Genomic DNA, 15,759 nt, shown 5'->3' on the forward strand with positions numbered 1-15,759 from the left:
GAGGGGTGTGTCAGTGACGAGCAGGGTGTTCAGGATGGCGCAGCGACCTTTGCGGACCTCCAGGTAACGATCCCGCTCCTTTGCCTGCCGCCCAGCAGCGGGCTGCAGCTCCCGTTGGCTGCTTCTGTTTTAGCCTCACTTTTGGAAGTCTGGCGTGATGGGCCTGGAGTGTTCATGGGGTGGGACAGGGAAGGAGGCTGGTGGCTCCCGCGAAGGGGGTCGGGTGTGGGGTTGGTCCCGGAAGCTGTAATCTGATGTGATGGTTCTTTGCTCCTCAAAAAAAAGAAAAGAAAAAGGTTTTGGCGCACGCTGCCAGGCCATTCGGCGCCGGAGGACCTGACGGCTGGTGTGCACTGGACTGGCTGGCAGCTGCAGGCTCTGCCCTGTTTGTGAGGCTCTCACCTACGAGCTGTGTGTCTTCCCTGTGGGAGTGACGGTTTCCGGAAGGGCCGGGCCCGGCGCGCATTGTGGTCTTGTGTTGCCCTTGCTTCCAGCGTTGCTCAGTGGTCCTGCCTTCAGGGTGGCGGGTGGGCGGGGTTCCCACGTGGGCCCTGCCTGTGCGGTGCCATGTCCCTTACCTGGCCCCGTGCCTGCGTGAGCCGGCCCTCCTGGGCCCCTCGACATCTCCAGCCCAGGTGTGACTTGCCTCCAAGCTGTCACTTGGGTGGCCTGTGACTGCTCTCTGGCCTCGGTGGCCAGGGTTGGGTCTGGCTGCGGCTCGAGGTCTGCTGCGCGCTGAATGCCCTGGCGACTCGTGTTGCAGGTTTTCCGACAAGGCTGTTGACAAGTCAGTTGTGAAGTTTTTACCAGCTCTTGGCGCTGCCAGTCAGGTGGCCAGCCCTGGGGAGAGGCTTCAGGATGGCCAAGAGGATAACGTGCGGACCGGGGAACACGCTGGGCGCGTTGGGCTCTGGGAGAGGAATTTGCAGGCTGCGTCCCCCCGCCCAGTGCCGGGGCAGTTTCTGCGTGGTCCTCGTTCGTCCTGGAGGCGAACGGCACGTGGAGGTGCACACAAGCAGTTCTGCTCCAGAAAAAGGTTGGGAAATTGTCCACTTTAGAAACTTAATTTATTTGGATTTATTTATTTGAAAGGCTGATTGACTGACTTCAAATGGCCACAGCAGCTTGGGTTGGGGAGGGCTGAAGCCAGGGGCCTGGCGCTCCACTGGGTCTCCCGCGTGGGCGACGGGGGCCCAGCACCTGCGCATCTGCTGCCTTCCCAGACTGCTTCCCAGATGCATGCTGGGAGCTGGGTTAGACGGGGAGGAGCGGGACTGAAACCGCGCTCTGGTGTGGGATGCCGGTGTTGCCAGCAGCGCTTAACTCCCTGTGCCGCAAGTTGTTCGTTTTTAATGTGACTTTCGGATTCATCTGAAAGCTGTGGAGGTCATCATCTGTGTTTCAAGGATCCCGAGAGGTGGGACTGAGACTTGAGGGAGAACGGTTCCCGTGGTGCCTGGACTCCCGCCCGTCTCAGTCCCCTCCCCGTGGGGTGTCACTGTCCTGGACCCCCCGCCCGTCTCAGTCCCTCCCCGTGGGGTGTCACTGTCCTGGACCCCCCGCCCGTCTCAGTCCCTCCCCGTGGGGTGCTCACTGTCCTGGACCCCCCGCCCGTCTCAGCCCCCTCCCCGTGGGTGCTCACTGTCCTGGACCCCCGCCCGTCTCAGCCCCCTCCCCGTGGGTGCTCACTGTCCTGGACCCCCCGCCCGTCTCAGTCCCTCCCCGTGGGTGCTCACTGTCCTGGACCCCCCGCCCGTCTCAGCCCCCTCCCCGTGGGTGCTCACTGTCCTGGACCCCCTGCCCGTCTCAGTCCCTCCCCGTGGGTGCTCACTGTCCTGTCTCCCCGCCCGTCTCAGCCCCCTCCCCGTGGGGTGCTTACTGTCCTGGACCCCCCGCCCGTCTCAGTCCCTCCCCGTGGGTGCTCACTGTACTGGACCCCCCGCCCATCTCAGTCCCCTCCCCGTGGGTGCTCACTGTCCTGGACCCCCCGCCCGTCTCAGTCCCTCCCCGTGGGTGCTCACTGTCCTGTCTCCCCGCCCGTCTCAGCCCCCTCCCCGTGGGGTGCTTACTGTCCTGGACCCCCCGCCCGTCTCAGTCCCTCCCCGTGGGTGCTCACTGTACTGGACCCCCCGCCCGTCTCAGCCCCCTCCCCGTGGGTGCTCACTGTCCTGGACCCCCCACCATCTCAGTCCCCTCCCCGTGGGTGCTCACTGTCCTGGACCCCCCGCCCGTCTCAGTCCCTCCCCGTGGGTGCTCACTGTCCTGTCTCCCCGCCCGTCTCAGCCCCCTCCCCGTGGGGTGCTTACTGTCCTGGACCCCCCGCCCGTCTCAGTCCCTCCCCGTGGGTGCTCACTGTACTGGACCCCCCGCCCGTCTCAGCCCCCTCCCCGTGGGTGCTCACTGTCCTGGACCCCCCGCCCGTCTCAGCCCCCTCCCCATGGGTGCTCACTGTCCTGGACCCCCCACCATCTCAGTCCCCTCCCCGTGGGGTGCTCACTGTCCTGGACCCCCCGCCCGTCTCAGCCCCCTCCCCGTGGGTGCTCACTGTCCTGGACCCCCCACCATCTCAGTCCCCTCCCCGTGGGGTGCTCACTGTCCTGGACCCCCCGCCCGTCTCAGTCCCTCCCCGTGGGTGCTCACTGTCCTGGACCCCCCGCCCGTCTCAGCCCCCTCCCCGTGGGTGCTCACTGTCCTGGACCCCCCACCATCTCAGTCCCCTCCCCGTGGGTGCTCACTGTCCTGGACCCCCCGCCCGTCTCAGCCCCCTCCCCGTGGGTGCTCACTGTCCTGTCTCCCCGCCCGTCTCAGCCCCTCCCCGTGGGTGCTCACTGTCCTGTCTCCCCGCCCGTCTCAGCCCCCTCCCCGTGGGGTGTCACTGTCCTGGACCCCCCGCCCGTCTCAGTCCCCTCCCCGTGGGTGCTCACTGTCCTGTCTCCCACAGGGGCGGCCTCAGTAACATGCTGTTCGAGTGCTCCCTGCCGGAGACCACGGCCACGGTCGGCGACGAGCCCCGGAAGGTGCTTCTGAGGCTGTACGGGGCGATCCTGCAGATGGTGAGGGGCTGGGCTGCTGGGGCGGGGTCCCTCCCGGTTTTAAATCTCTTGTAAGATATCCGCAAGAATCTAAGTATTTTGGAGGTTTTCTAAGGATATTTAAATTGCTTTTATTTTAATTGGGCTCCACAACTTGGTTTATTGTTTCCATTGCTAATTCTTGTTTTTACTCATTTATTAGTAAATTAGTACAAATATTACCAGTTTTACATCGAAGAGAAGGTGTAATGTTGGCTAAATGCTTCATAGTGCCTGGTGATTCTTGGGTTTTCTGCACAGTGACGTTTATAGCTCAGTCTTAGGTAAAATTCTAATTCAGAGAAGATATTGTTTAAAAGACTTTACCCTGTAAGAAAGCGCAATTATGTGTCAGTTAAAAAGGAACGACTTTAGAGAATGGTTCGAGTTAATGAAGTGGAATCTCAGGGCGGCTGAGTTTATGACGCAGATTTCTTTAAAACTCAAATTATATTTAAAATATTTCTAAATTTTACATTTAATTTTTAATTAAATTAAAGTGCCTAATTTGTTGAATTGTCTTATTCAGTTATAGGATCTCCCAAATGTCTACTTTTTGTATTTGTGTCATGAATTGCCACTTCACTGACCATACAGAAATGTGAGTTGAGGTTTTTCTGGGCTATGATTTTGACACCTATTTTGCTCTCCTTTGGAAGAATCTGTTTTTGTTTTTATGAAATGAAGCAGAGTAGTTTTTTGACTAAATTTTTTTCTTTTAAGATTTATTTGAAAGGCAGGACTACAGAGGCAGAGACAGAGAGAGAGAGAGGTCTTTCATCCACTGGTTCACTCCCCAGATGGCTTCAGTGGCCAGAGCTGAGCTGACCCGAAAGCCAGGAGCCAGGAGCTTCTTCCGGGTCTCCCATGGGGTGCAGGGCCCAAGCACTTGGGGCATCCTCCACTGCTCTCCCGGGCCACAGCAGGGAGCTGGACCGGAAGCGGAGCGGCTGGGACTCGAACCAGCGCCCACATGGGATGCCGCACTGCAGGCGGCAGCTCTACCGCTAGGCCACAGCTCCTGCCCCTGACTAAATTTTTGAAAGGCCAGCCTGTTTAATCTTAATCTCAAAAGTAGGTTATACCATGTCTATATTCAATCATATGTTTAGAAATATTAAAGTTAAAATTGGCAGTCTGTTAAATCATTAAATTGTTGTGATGTGATTTTTTCCTTGACTGTGTCAAACTGTAAACACAGTTAAGATCCGAAGCGCTGGGGACAGGCTCGGCGTGTTCTGAGGGACAGTGACCATGCACAGGTGCACTGCTGAGGTCACCTGGAGTTAGGCAGAGACACAGCTGAAGCTGACACTGCCCCTTACGGTGACAGCAAGCAAGCAGGAAGGTGTTCACCACGCAGGCTCGCTCTTCTTTCTTTCCTTCCTTCCTTTTTTTTTTTTTTTTTCAATTCCAAAATACAGTTTTGGAAATACTCAATGTCCTTGTGGAGCTTTTAATGAAATCATTCTTTTTATTTGAGAGGTAGAGTTACTGACAGAAAGAGGGAGAGACGGAAAAGTCTTGCATCTGCTGGTTCACTCCCTAAACGGAGCTGAGCCGATCGGATCCGAAGCCAGGAGCCTGGAGCTTCTGCCAGGTCTTCCGCACAGGTGCAGGGGCCGTCTTCTGCTTTCCCAGACCATAAGTAGAGAGCTGGATCAGAAGAGGAGCGGCCGGGACATGAATCGGCACCCACGTGGCACGCTGTCGTCCCAGGCGGAGGCTTCGCCCGCTACGCCACAGTGCCAGCCCCAGAATCAGTCTTTTAATTATGTCTTCCTTTGAGGACTGTTTACATTCTGTGACAATGAAGCCCGTCTCCGCCTCTGTTTTCATTTAAGCAGTACTTTCAGAATACTTGAATGAGTACCTCCTGTGATGCAGGTGGTAAGACTGCTGTTTAAACCTGAATATGATTCAAATGCTTTATTTCTTCCATCTATGACTCAGTGTTTCAGTGTGCACTTCCAGGTACCAGACGGAACTCGGAGTGCGGCCCTGGGTCCTGTGGCAGCACCGCAGTGATGGAATATTCTGGATCTGCGTTGTCCAGGATGCCTGGCACCAGCCACATGTGACTGTTGGGCCGTTGAAATGGAGCAAGTGTGACCAATTAACTGAATTTCAAATTTTATTTCAGTGAATTTGAATTTAAACAGTCACGTATAACTGGCGGCTACCATATTGGACAACGGGTCGTGCTGAGTCACTGAGCGAAAAGCCAGCTGCAACACGGCTTGCAACTTGGCAGGTAGCTTGTCCCTAATAAACAGTCACTGTCAGCTGTTAATCTTTGGTCCTTTTATTTTATTATTACTTTTTAAACAAATGTATTTATTTATTTAGAGAACACACCTACCTGCTGGTTCACTCCCCAGATGTCCACAGTGGCCCCAGCTGGGCTGAGGTGAAGCCAGGAGCAAGGTCCCTCCCGTGTGGGTGGCAGGGACCCAGCCACTTGAACCATCACCAGTGCCTCCCCAGAGTGTGCTAGCAGGAAGGTGGAGTTAGGAGCCGGAGCCGGGCATCGAACCCAGAACTCTTAGGTGGAAGGTGGCCGCATTGACCTTTAGGCAGAACACCCTGCCCGTTTTCTCCTTTTTGGAGTTTCGGCAGCTAGGAAGGGCAGCTACTGATGGGCAGTAGAATGCCTACAAGTAAAACTTGTTTAAACAGAATTGTATGTCTTTATTTAAGGAAAAAGTATTAGGTAAATCAGGAAAATGGAATCAGCTTTTAGCAGACAATGGAACTGTGCTGCTTTGCACAACTGTACTTGTCACTGTTTTCCTCAGCTGTCGCGTCAGTTTCTACTGCTGCACGCCGAGGGCGTCTGGAGGGCGGAGATGCGTTTTCTGAGGGAGAGCAAGGAGGCTCACGGCCTCACAGTTGACTCGTTGGACGACAGACTCACGCCTGTTGGAAGGAAGGCTGGTTCTTTGCCTCGGGTGGGGCTCTGTTTTCCCTGGGTTAAGTGCCTCATTCAAGCACGGTTGTCCCACGGAACTGTGACACCTGCAGCTTCGGATCCAAACACTTCCGGTTCCAGACTCCGCGGCTTTGCAGGACACTTGTTGGCAGTTAGTTTTGGGTGTCAGCGACCTCTGTGGTCCTGCTGGCCTCTGGGGATGCTGCGGCAAGAGGGGACCCAGGTCCAGGGGCTCTGCAAACACTGCCCAGGCAGAGAGCAGACGGAGGCGCCCGCAGCTGCTGTGTGCGCCGAAGTTGGCGTCCACACACGGTGCCTGGGATTTTACCACAGCCTGCCGTGCCTTTACAGACGTTTTTCTACTTAGTTTTATTTATTTATTTATTTATTTGATAGCCAGAGTGGACAGTGAGAGAGAGACGGAGAGAAAGGTCTTCCTTTTCCGTTAGTTCACCCCTCAGTGGCTGCTGCGGCTGGCGCACCGCGCTGATCCGAAGCCAGGAGCAGGTGCTTAACCTGGTCTCCCATGGGGTGCAGGGCCCAAGCACTTGGGCCATCCTCCACTGCACTCCCGGGCCACAGCAGAGAGCTGGCCTGGAAGAGGGGCAACCGGGACAGAATCCGGCGCCCCGACCGGGACTAGAATCTGGTGTGCCGGCGCCGCAAGGTGGAGGATTAGCCTAGTGAGCCGCGGCGCCGGCCTCTGCTTAGTTTTTAAGTTTCTCTTTTTGGCTGAGGCGTGGATGCAAACAAATGCTGGGTTACAGTCAACTCTTTGGGAGAGAATCTGGCCTGTAGTGGAAGGAGAGATTTACGTTCACGGTGGAGCTTTTGTTTCCATTATTACAGAAATATGGCCAGAATTGATAGAAATTTGTCAGAATTAACATTAACTGAGAGATGTGGGTGAGCAAATAGAGAGCCCCAGATAATAACTTATTCCAATTTCATAAATTTATGGATTACAGACAGCATTAAATTTAGTACAACTCTCGTTTTCTGCTTTGCTCCCTCTTACTCTGTCTCTAAAAGTACCCCTGCACCTCCTACCCGGCTGTGTAAGCGCGGCGCTGGCGAGAGCCGTGGGCTGGGGCTGGCGGCACACGATGGCGGGCCGTGTGTTTCCCGCCAGTGTCCGCTGTGCTGAATGTGCGACAGCCTGGCTTGGCTCGGTGTGCCCCTCTTTCCCTTGTGCCTCCCTGGATTAGACTCTTGGACTTTTCATCTCAGTGAGAGTCATATTAGGCAGAAGGTTCCTCATGTTCGGTCAGCCAGTAACTTACAGGCAACGTGGCTTAAAGTGCCTGCTGCTCCACTGCTTCATCTCGGTGTCACAGCTGTCTCGTTTTCTTACTTCCCAGCGGCGTGAAATCTCTGTCCTTGGGTGCAGTTCTCTAAGGGTTGAGTACCAGAGAGGAAAGGGAAAGCCTTGTGAATATGCTGAGCCCGCGTTTCTGTCCCACAGGCGTGTTTCCCCCAGCCCCTCCCGCCAGTACAAGGCGGGACATAGCAGCCTCCCTCTTAGACACACACATCTCCTGCGGCATCGCGTGTCCCAGCGGTTCTGGTCACGACGTCTGTTAGTTTCAGGCGATTTGAAGAGTCCTGTGTTTGACAAGAATGGGTCCTTCTGAAGTGTAAACCAGATACAAACGGCTGTGCACTGTGGCCTGTAGGAGACTGTCAAACATAAGAGGACATTGGTTTGGTCTTGAAACAATACGTGTCGGTGCAATGCTAGAGTCTGTTCTACATAGACGGCTTAAATGAGCATGAATTTGGTGAGGAGGTATTTTCGTTAGCAGCACAGATGGCGAAACTCCTGCCTGCAGAGTCACCCTGGCGGAAGCTCAGGAGCTCAAACAAGGTCTGAGGAGGCGTTTTCACTGTGGAGACAGCTGATGGCCAAGAGGTCGCGTGAGCGCCCGCCCTGTAACCCGATGCTTTCCTTTCTGGTTCTGGGAAGGAGCCCGGCCCGGCAGAACCCGCGCACCTTTCCCAGAAGCGCGTCTGGCTGATTTCCCGTACCCAGCTTGCTCACTTATCATGAATTGTGGAAGACACAGATGTCAGTACGTATTGTCATTCAGGGTCACCTGTGCTGGTGCGCGCGCGTCTCAGAGGACCGCTGGTCCCTCTGTCGGAGCAGGGACTGTGCTAAGCCGGTTTCCTTCTGTGCATGAACCGTCACGCACGGCCTCACAGCACGAATGGTCACCGTACACGGCAACGGTCTCTCTGAATGTTGTCTGCAGAAATGTTTTTGTTTGTTTTTAATAGAAGGCTAATATTAGTGCTTGTTTGGGTACTAACCATAATAAAATCGAAGGCATCAAGGCACAACGCAGATATGTATTGAAGGTTCAAAGGAGTGAAATTTGAGACGCTGCCCTTTGAATCCAGAAAACAAAACCTCCTCTACCCTAGTTTTCTCTTAACCCCAGTTTAATTGAAAATGAAACTGCAAGAAATATGGGTCAGCCGTAGACAGTTAATAATCCACTATTGGCTGTTGAGAAATTGGCTATTTAAAAATAGTCTGTGCAGGTCACTGGAAGCCACGCTGACGGGGGCCGACACTGCCGAGGCTCGGAGCTGTGCGGGGCCCGGGGATTCCCCGTCGCCCTGTTAGTGTGAGGGGGCTCGTTTTGTTTACTCAAAGAAAAAACCCCCCGTCCTTTGAGCGTGGTTCACCGTTGCCCGTTGCAGTTCAGTGTCCCTCGGAAATAAAGCCTTCCCTAGTGCTGTGTCTCCTCATTTAGCCCGACCCAGGATTCTGCCGAGTCCCGCCTGTCGTCCTCCGTGCCTGCGTTGGTGCCTTCTCGCCATAACTGAATGAGCCGCAGACTGCTGTGTCTAGTTTCGACATAGCCAGCGTCGTTGTCGTGCCGGTCTGCAGTGTTGGGGCTCACAGCATGAAGCCAGCGCAGGTCCTGGTCCCTGGACCGCAGCCGCCCGCTGTGGGAGGCGTGTGCGGGGAGGCGTGCGGGGCGCGGGCACTGCTCACCTGAGCTGTGTGTGTTCTCTGCCGCAGGCCTGCCCATGCGATCGTGCCTGGAGCACTCTGGTTTCCAGGTGGCAGACACGGTTCACGGTATAGTATGAGACCCCTGGAGTCGCAGCATTCTCTGCAGCTTCAATGTCTGTAGTTCTGGGATTCAGGAAAACGCTTTTGAAAAGAAAGTCTTAATGCTTGTTAAGCAGCACCAGCTATGGTGTGTGCTGTGCGTGAAGAAGTGCACTGGCCAAGATTCAGACGTCATGACCGAACACATCACTTTACTTACTTGTTGTTTACTTGTTTGTTTGTTCTTGTCCGAGGCAATTCGGACCCCTTTCTTCTGTTTCCTCAGTAGAAAATGGCAGACCTCTGGTAATTCTGGAGATGTACGGGCCTCAGCCGACCCCAGCTGGAACGCGTGGGCTCTCCCCCTTCTGCCGCCCTGTGCGTCCAGGTCAGAGCTGGAGATGGACTTTGTCCTTTGTCCCTGCCCGGCAGTGCCGCCGTGGCCGGGAGGCGTGCCGAGCTCAGGAGCAAGGGCGGCTTGCCAGAGAGCACGCCTGCAGGTCGGCCTGCGGCCTCTGCGCGGGCATCGTGGGGCCCCTCCGCGGGCTGCCCTGGAGCAGAGAGCAGTTCCCAGAGGATCCTGCCGCCTCTGTCACCTGTGCTTGCACCGCTGGTCACGAAGTGCTTCAAAAATCTGTGGAAATGCAATTAAATACGTTTGTTTTTGCACAAAACATTTTTGAAATTCATGCATAATTTTTCCATGAGACACGTTTCTCTGTGAACTCTTTGAAGACCTCTCGTGCAGTCTGCAGCCTTTGGAAGTGCTAGCCCCGTCTCCTGTCATCAGGAAAGAGGGAATCGCTGTGGGATGTTCTCAGGGGTGATTGGAGGTGCTCTCAGAAATTACCACACAGCACCAGAAATCACTCGTCTGCTCAAAACTCTAAAAAAGAGAGAGAGAGAGAGAAAGAGATCATGACTGGCTCCCTCCCCAAATTCGGCTGCAGCCAGGGCTGGGCCAGGTCGAAGCCGGGAGCCGGAACTCTGTCTGGGTCTTCCCAAGCACTTAGGCCATCCTTCCAGAGAGAACGATGAAGGATCCCTTGAGTTCTTTCCTGGTGCAGCAGGGTGGAGGGCGGGGGGAGAGCGTGCCGTCCATGTCTCTGTACAGCACTCTGGCCCACTGCTGGTTTCACAGCACCGCTACATTCAGCATGGTGTCTGTGTCTCCACCACGTTGTCTGTGATTGATAATTTGACTTACATGGCATTTCCAGCCTGCCAGGCCGTGCTTCGTAGCTGATGCACACCTTGTCCAGACCATGCCCGGGGCAGCTCTTGCAGCAGTGGGCGGTCAGGGATGCTTTGAAGGTAGATGTCTTAGCTAAGAAAATGCTCTCAGTGACATTTGACAGCTCTGTGCCACTCCACCAGTTTGTTTCTGTCCACACACCTGCATTTATATGCGGACTCGGGGGAGTCAGGTGCTGGTTTGTGTCACGGCACAAAGGAGGTTTAATGAAGCGGTTTAGCCGTCAACTCGCCTCCCTCTTCATCAGAGGGGTCTCCAGCAGAGCTGACCGCATAGCCAGAGAATGAGCCTGATTGTCAAAGAGCATTAGATGACCGAAAGTAGAAACTTCCTGAATTCTAAGATTATGTAACAAAATGTAGCTGTCCCCTTATCCTGGGTGCTAAAGCTGTCCCGCCGCTTGATCAAAGCGTGAAGGGAACAGTTTGAAAGTCAGCACCCTCTAATGCAGGGCCTCACTTAGCATTCAAACGGTTAGAATGAGATTTTGTCAGAAAAGTAACATTTGAAACTTTGTGCCAGACGTATTTATTACGAGAATGACTTGTACGTTCAAGCACTTTTTAAAGTCTAGAAGTACGTGAAGGGAAGGTGAAAGTTCTGTTCTCATCTTATTCCTAGCGAATGGAATTTGTACTTTGAGGAACGTAACTTTTAAATTGTAAAGTTCTTGGCCAAAAACTTGTTTCAGCTTTCAGAATCTTCTGTAACTAAAAACAAATGCTGCTTACACTCCCTCTATTATTGCTGTCAGCAGCCTGCTTATATTCTGCATCGCAAGCTAATGCATACATGACTCTGACAGAATCTCGTGAAAACCAGACGCAGAACAGGAAGGGAGGGAGGAGGCAGAGGGAGCCCGTGGCATCAGGTGTCTGGTTATCACTGCGAGGCTTGCGCGCACGCTCGCTCTCTCTCTCTCATAAAAGCGTCACAACACACCGATTCCTGTTTAAACGCGCATCCCTGGAGTTCAGTGTATTTGTAAAGTTGGGTGTCTTAGTGCATGTTTGAGATATTCTCATTTCGTAGGTTTTGAAGTTTCAGTATTTGTTCAGAGCTTTGTGATGAGGACTTTCAGACACCCGGAGGTAGACTGGGGGAGCGTGTAGGAGCAGCAGGTGGCTCTGATCTGTCTTCCATCTATTCCTTCCCCTAAATATTTCAGTCTGTAGCTATAAAAGATGGTTTTCAAAAAATGACTTCAGTAATGTTCAATATTTAATATTAAATATCCAGCATTCAGATTCCTAATAGACATAAAAATTTCAGTTTTGTATTACAGCTTATAAAAGGTGATTTTTATTAACGTGCAGAGTAGTTGGAGAAAACCTTGAAGTCATGTGAAATATTTGTACAATCGCATTTTATTAGCTGCTTCAAATTTCTGGAGTAAAATCCCACAGATTGCAAAATACATTTTACTTGCCATCTTTCTGGACAGAAAGACGCCTCTGACCCGTTTTGCAGTGAGTGTCTTCCTGGCTCACTCGGGAGGAGGCTGCCTGGCTCAGGTGCCCCGGGCTTGGCTTTTGCTGGTGACAAGACTCGGGAGCTGACATTCTGTACTGAGGAAACAGAACGGAGGGCGGGCGCTGCAGAGTCTGCCCCGCGATGGTGCTCTCAGGGCGCACAGGACGCACTGGGGGGTGGGGGTGGGGCTTCTGATGGGATTTATTCGCACTCTCAGTGCTGAAATGCTCAAGGGATGGCTTTGGGGACTAAGCCACTGTGTGACTTGGATGAAGTGCCTGGCTTCTGAGAGCACCATTAGACAGGGGAGGGGACTCTGCCGCTGCGTCACCACCCGCTGTGTGCCCGGGCAGGTGCAGTCAGGAGCGACAGCGTGGGGGCAGGGTGGTCACGTCTGCAGAGCTTTGCACAGGTCAAATCCCGTTACAGCCGTGGCGGCAGGCGCTCCAGTTGCTCATCGCCATAAAGCCCCTCTGGAAGAGCGTTAACGTGCGACACACGTCAGATCTAGGACTTGGTTTGTCCTACACTTCCCCGAGGGGGAAGCCCAAGGACTCTTTCAAGGGGCGCATTTCAGCCCTGCTCAGTGTCTGATGACCATGGCAGACAGCTGTGCCGTCCCGGCCAGTCGGCTCTCGGCGTGAGCTGTGCCATGTGTGTGGAGGGGCAGCGAGCTCCAGGAGCCGCTTGGCGCTTTGAGGACAGACAGACGGACAACTCAAACGGACAGATGACGGTGGCAGAGCCCTGTGCTAGCCGTGCAGTCGGGGGAGTGTCTGGGAGGAGCTCGGCTGCCGTGCTGCCCCTCCCTCGGGTCTCGGGCACTGCAGACCATCAACAAGCGTCTCGAGCAGTTTGTACGGTCTTCACCTTCATACCTCTCATGGTAACGGGATTTCACCTGTTATATCTTCACCAGAGAAGCACAGGTCACACCAGTGAAAGTGCCGTCTCCCATTTAGACTGTACCTTGTGCCACATGTACGTCACAGGTAACACTGACTATGTGTGAGTGCAACCGTTGTCAGCCATTGCACACAGGCTCTCTGTGTGTGTGGGTATTTGCTTTGTGTACTTCTATACTGAGTGAGATAGAAACACACAGACCACACCTGCACCCGCACCCGACACGCGGCGATGTTGTTGTTGCGGTGTGAGAGGGGAGTGGTTGGACACGTGGCGGTGTTCTTGGGTGTGAGAGGGGAGTGGTTGGACACGCGGCAGTGTTGTTGGGTGTGAGAGGGGAGTGGTTGGACACGCGGCGGTGTTGGGTGTGAGAGGGGAGTGGTTGGACACGCGGCGGTGTTGTTGCGGTGTGAGAGGGGAGTGGTTGGACACGCGGCGGTGTTGCGGTGTGTGAGGGGAGTGGTTGGACACGCGGCAGTGTTGTTTGGACACGTGGCGGTGTTGTTGTTGCGGTGTGAGAGGGGAGTGGTTGGACACGTGGCGGTGTTCTTGGGTGTGAGAGGGGAGTGGTTGGACACGTGGCGGTGTTGTTGTTGCGGTGTGAGAGGGGAGTGGTTGGACACGCGGCGGTGTTGTTGGGTGTGAGAGGGGAGTGGTTGGACACATGGCGGTGTTGTTGCGGTGTGAGAGGGGAGTGGTTGGACACGCGGCGGTGTTGTTGGGTGTGAGAGGGGAGTGGTTGGACACGTGGCGGTGTTCTTGGGTGTGAGAGGGGAGTGGTTGGACACGCGGCGGTGTTGTTGCGGTGTGAGAGGGGAGTGGTTGGACACGCGGCGGTGTTGTTGGGTGTGAGAGGGGAGTGGTTGGACACATGGCGGTGTTGTTGCGGTGTGAGAGGGGAGTGGTTGGACACGCGGCGGTGTTGTTGCAGTGTGTGAGGGGAGTGGTTGGACACGTGGCGGTGTTGTTGGGTGTGAGGGGAGTGGTTGGACACGTGGCGGTGTTGTTGGGTGTGAGAGGGGAGTGGTTGGACACGCGGCGGTGTTCTTGGGTGTGAGAGGGGAGTGGTTGGACACGCGGCGGTGTTGTTGTGTGAGAGGGGAGTGGTTGGACACGCGGCGGTGTTGTTGCGGTGTGAGAGGGGAGTGGTTGGACACGCGGCAGTGTTGTTGCGGTGTGAGAGGGGAGTGGTTGGACACGCGGCGGTGTTGTTGGGTGTGTGAGGGGAGTGGTTGGACACGCGGCGGTGTTGTTGGGTGTGTGAGGGGAGTGGTTGGACACGTGGCGGTGTTGTTGGGTGTGAGAGGGGAGTGGTTGGACACGCGGCGGTGTTGTTGCGGTGTGAGAGGGGAGTGGTTGGACATGCGGCGGTGTTGTTGGGTGTGTGAGGGGAGTGGTTGGACACACGGCAGTGTTGTTGGGTGTGAGAGGGGAGTGGTTGGACACGCGGCGGTGTTGTTGGGTGTGAGAGGGGAGTGGTTGGACACGTGGCGGTGTTGTTGCGGTGTGAGAGGGGAGTGGTTGGACACGTGGCGGTGTTGGGTGTGAGAGGGGAGTGGTTGGACACGCGGCGGTGTTGTTGGGTGTGAGAGGGGAGTGGTTGGACACGCGGCGGTGTTGTTGGGTGTGAGAGGGGAGTGGTTGGACACGTGGCGGTGTTGGGTGTGAGAGGGGAGTGGTTGGACACGTGGCGGTGTTGTTGCGGTGTGAGAGGGGAGTGGTTGGACACGCGGCGGTGTTGCGGTGTGTGAGGGGAGTGGTTGGACACGCGGCAGTGTTGTTTGGACACGTGGCGGTGTTGTTGTTGCGGTGTGAGAGGGGAGTGGTTGGACACGTGGCGGTGTTCTTGGGTGTGAGAGGGGAGTGGTTGGACACGCGGCGGTGTTGTTGCGGTGTGAGAGGGGAGTGGTTGGACACGCGGCGGTGTTGTTGGGTGTGAGAGGGGAGTGGTTGGACACATGGCGGTGTTGTTGCGGTGTGAGAGGGGAGTGGTTGGACACGCGGCGGTGTTCTTGGGTGTGAGAGGGGAGTGGTTGGACACGCGGCGGTGTTGTTGGGTGTGAGAGGGGAGTGGTTGGACACGCGGCGGTGTTGTTGCGGTGTGAGAGGGGAGTGGTTGGACACGCGGCAGTGTTGTTGCGGTGTGAGAGGGGAGTGGTTGGACACGCGGCGGTGTTGTTGGGTGTGTGAGGGGAGTGGTTGGACACGTGGCGGTGTTGTTGGGTGTGAGAGGGGAGTGGTTGGACACGTGGCGGTGTTGTTGGGTGTGTGAGGGGAGAGGTTGGACACGCGGCGGTGTTGTTGCGGTGTGAGAGGGGAGTGGTTGGACACGTGGCGGTGTTGGTGCGGTGTGAGAGGGGAGTGGTTGGACACGCGGCAGTGTTGTTGCGGTGTGAGAGGGGAGTGGTTGGACACGCGGCGGTGTTGTTGGGTGTGTGAGGGGAGTGGTTGGACACGCGGCGGTGTTGTTGGGTGTGTGAGGGGAGTGGTTGGACACGTGGCGGTGTTGTTGGGTGTGAGAGGGGAGTGGTTGGACACGCGGCGGTGTTGTTGGGTGTGAGAGGGGAGTGGTTGGACACGCGGCGGTGTTGTTGGGTGTGTGAGGGGAGTGGTTGGACACGTGGCGGTGTTGTTGGGTGTGAGAGGGGAGTGGTTGGACACGTGGCGGTGTTGTTGGGTGTGTGAGGGGAGAGGTTGGACACGCGGCGGTGTTGTTGCGGTGTGAGAGGGGAGTGGTTGGACACGTGGCGGTGTTGGTGCGGTGTGAGAGGGGAGTGGTTGGACACGCGGCAGTGTTGTTGCGGTGTGAGAGGGGAGTGGTTGGACACGCGGCGGTGTTGTTGGGTGTGTGAGGGGAGTGGTTGGACACGCGGCGGTGTTGTTGGGTGTGAGAGGGGAGTGGTTGGACACGCGGCGGTGTTGTTGGGTGTGAGAGGGGAGTGGTTGGACACGCGGCGGTGTTGTTGGGTGTGTGAGGGGAGTGGTTGGACACGTGGCGGTGTTGTTGGGTGTGAGAGGGGAGTGGTTGGACACGCGGCGGTGTTGTTGGGTGTGA

At 55.6% G+C, this 15,759-nt stretch overlaps 1 protein-coding gene across 3 annotated transcripts in view; it reads left to right on the forward strand.

Moving 5' to 3' along the window:
- The window catches only part of CHKA (choline kinase alpha), a 56,075-nt gene that overhangs the window by 14,886 nt on the left and 25,430 nt on the right, over positions 1 to 15,759 (forward strand). For all 3 annotated transcript variants that reach the window (XM_070065595.1, XM_070065514.1, XM_070065552.1), the window contains exon 2: positions 2,942 to 3,053. In XM_070065595.1, the coding sequence (XP_069921696.1) occupies positions 2,942 to 3,053 (112 nt within the window). The remainder of the gene's footprint in view (positions 1 to 2,941; positions 3,054 to 15,759) is intronic.

Source organism: Oryctolagus cuniculus, chromosome 1 (assembly GCF_964237555.1).
Source record: "Oryctolagus cuniculus chromosome 1, mOryCun1.1, whole genome shotgun sequence".
Taxonomy (NCBI): Eukaryota; Metazoa; Chordata; class Mammalia; order Lagomorpha; family Leporidae; genus Oryctolagus; species Oryctolagus cuniculus.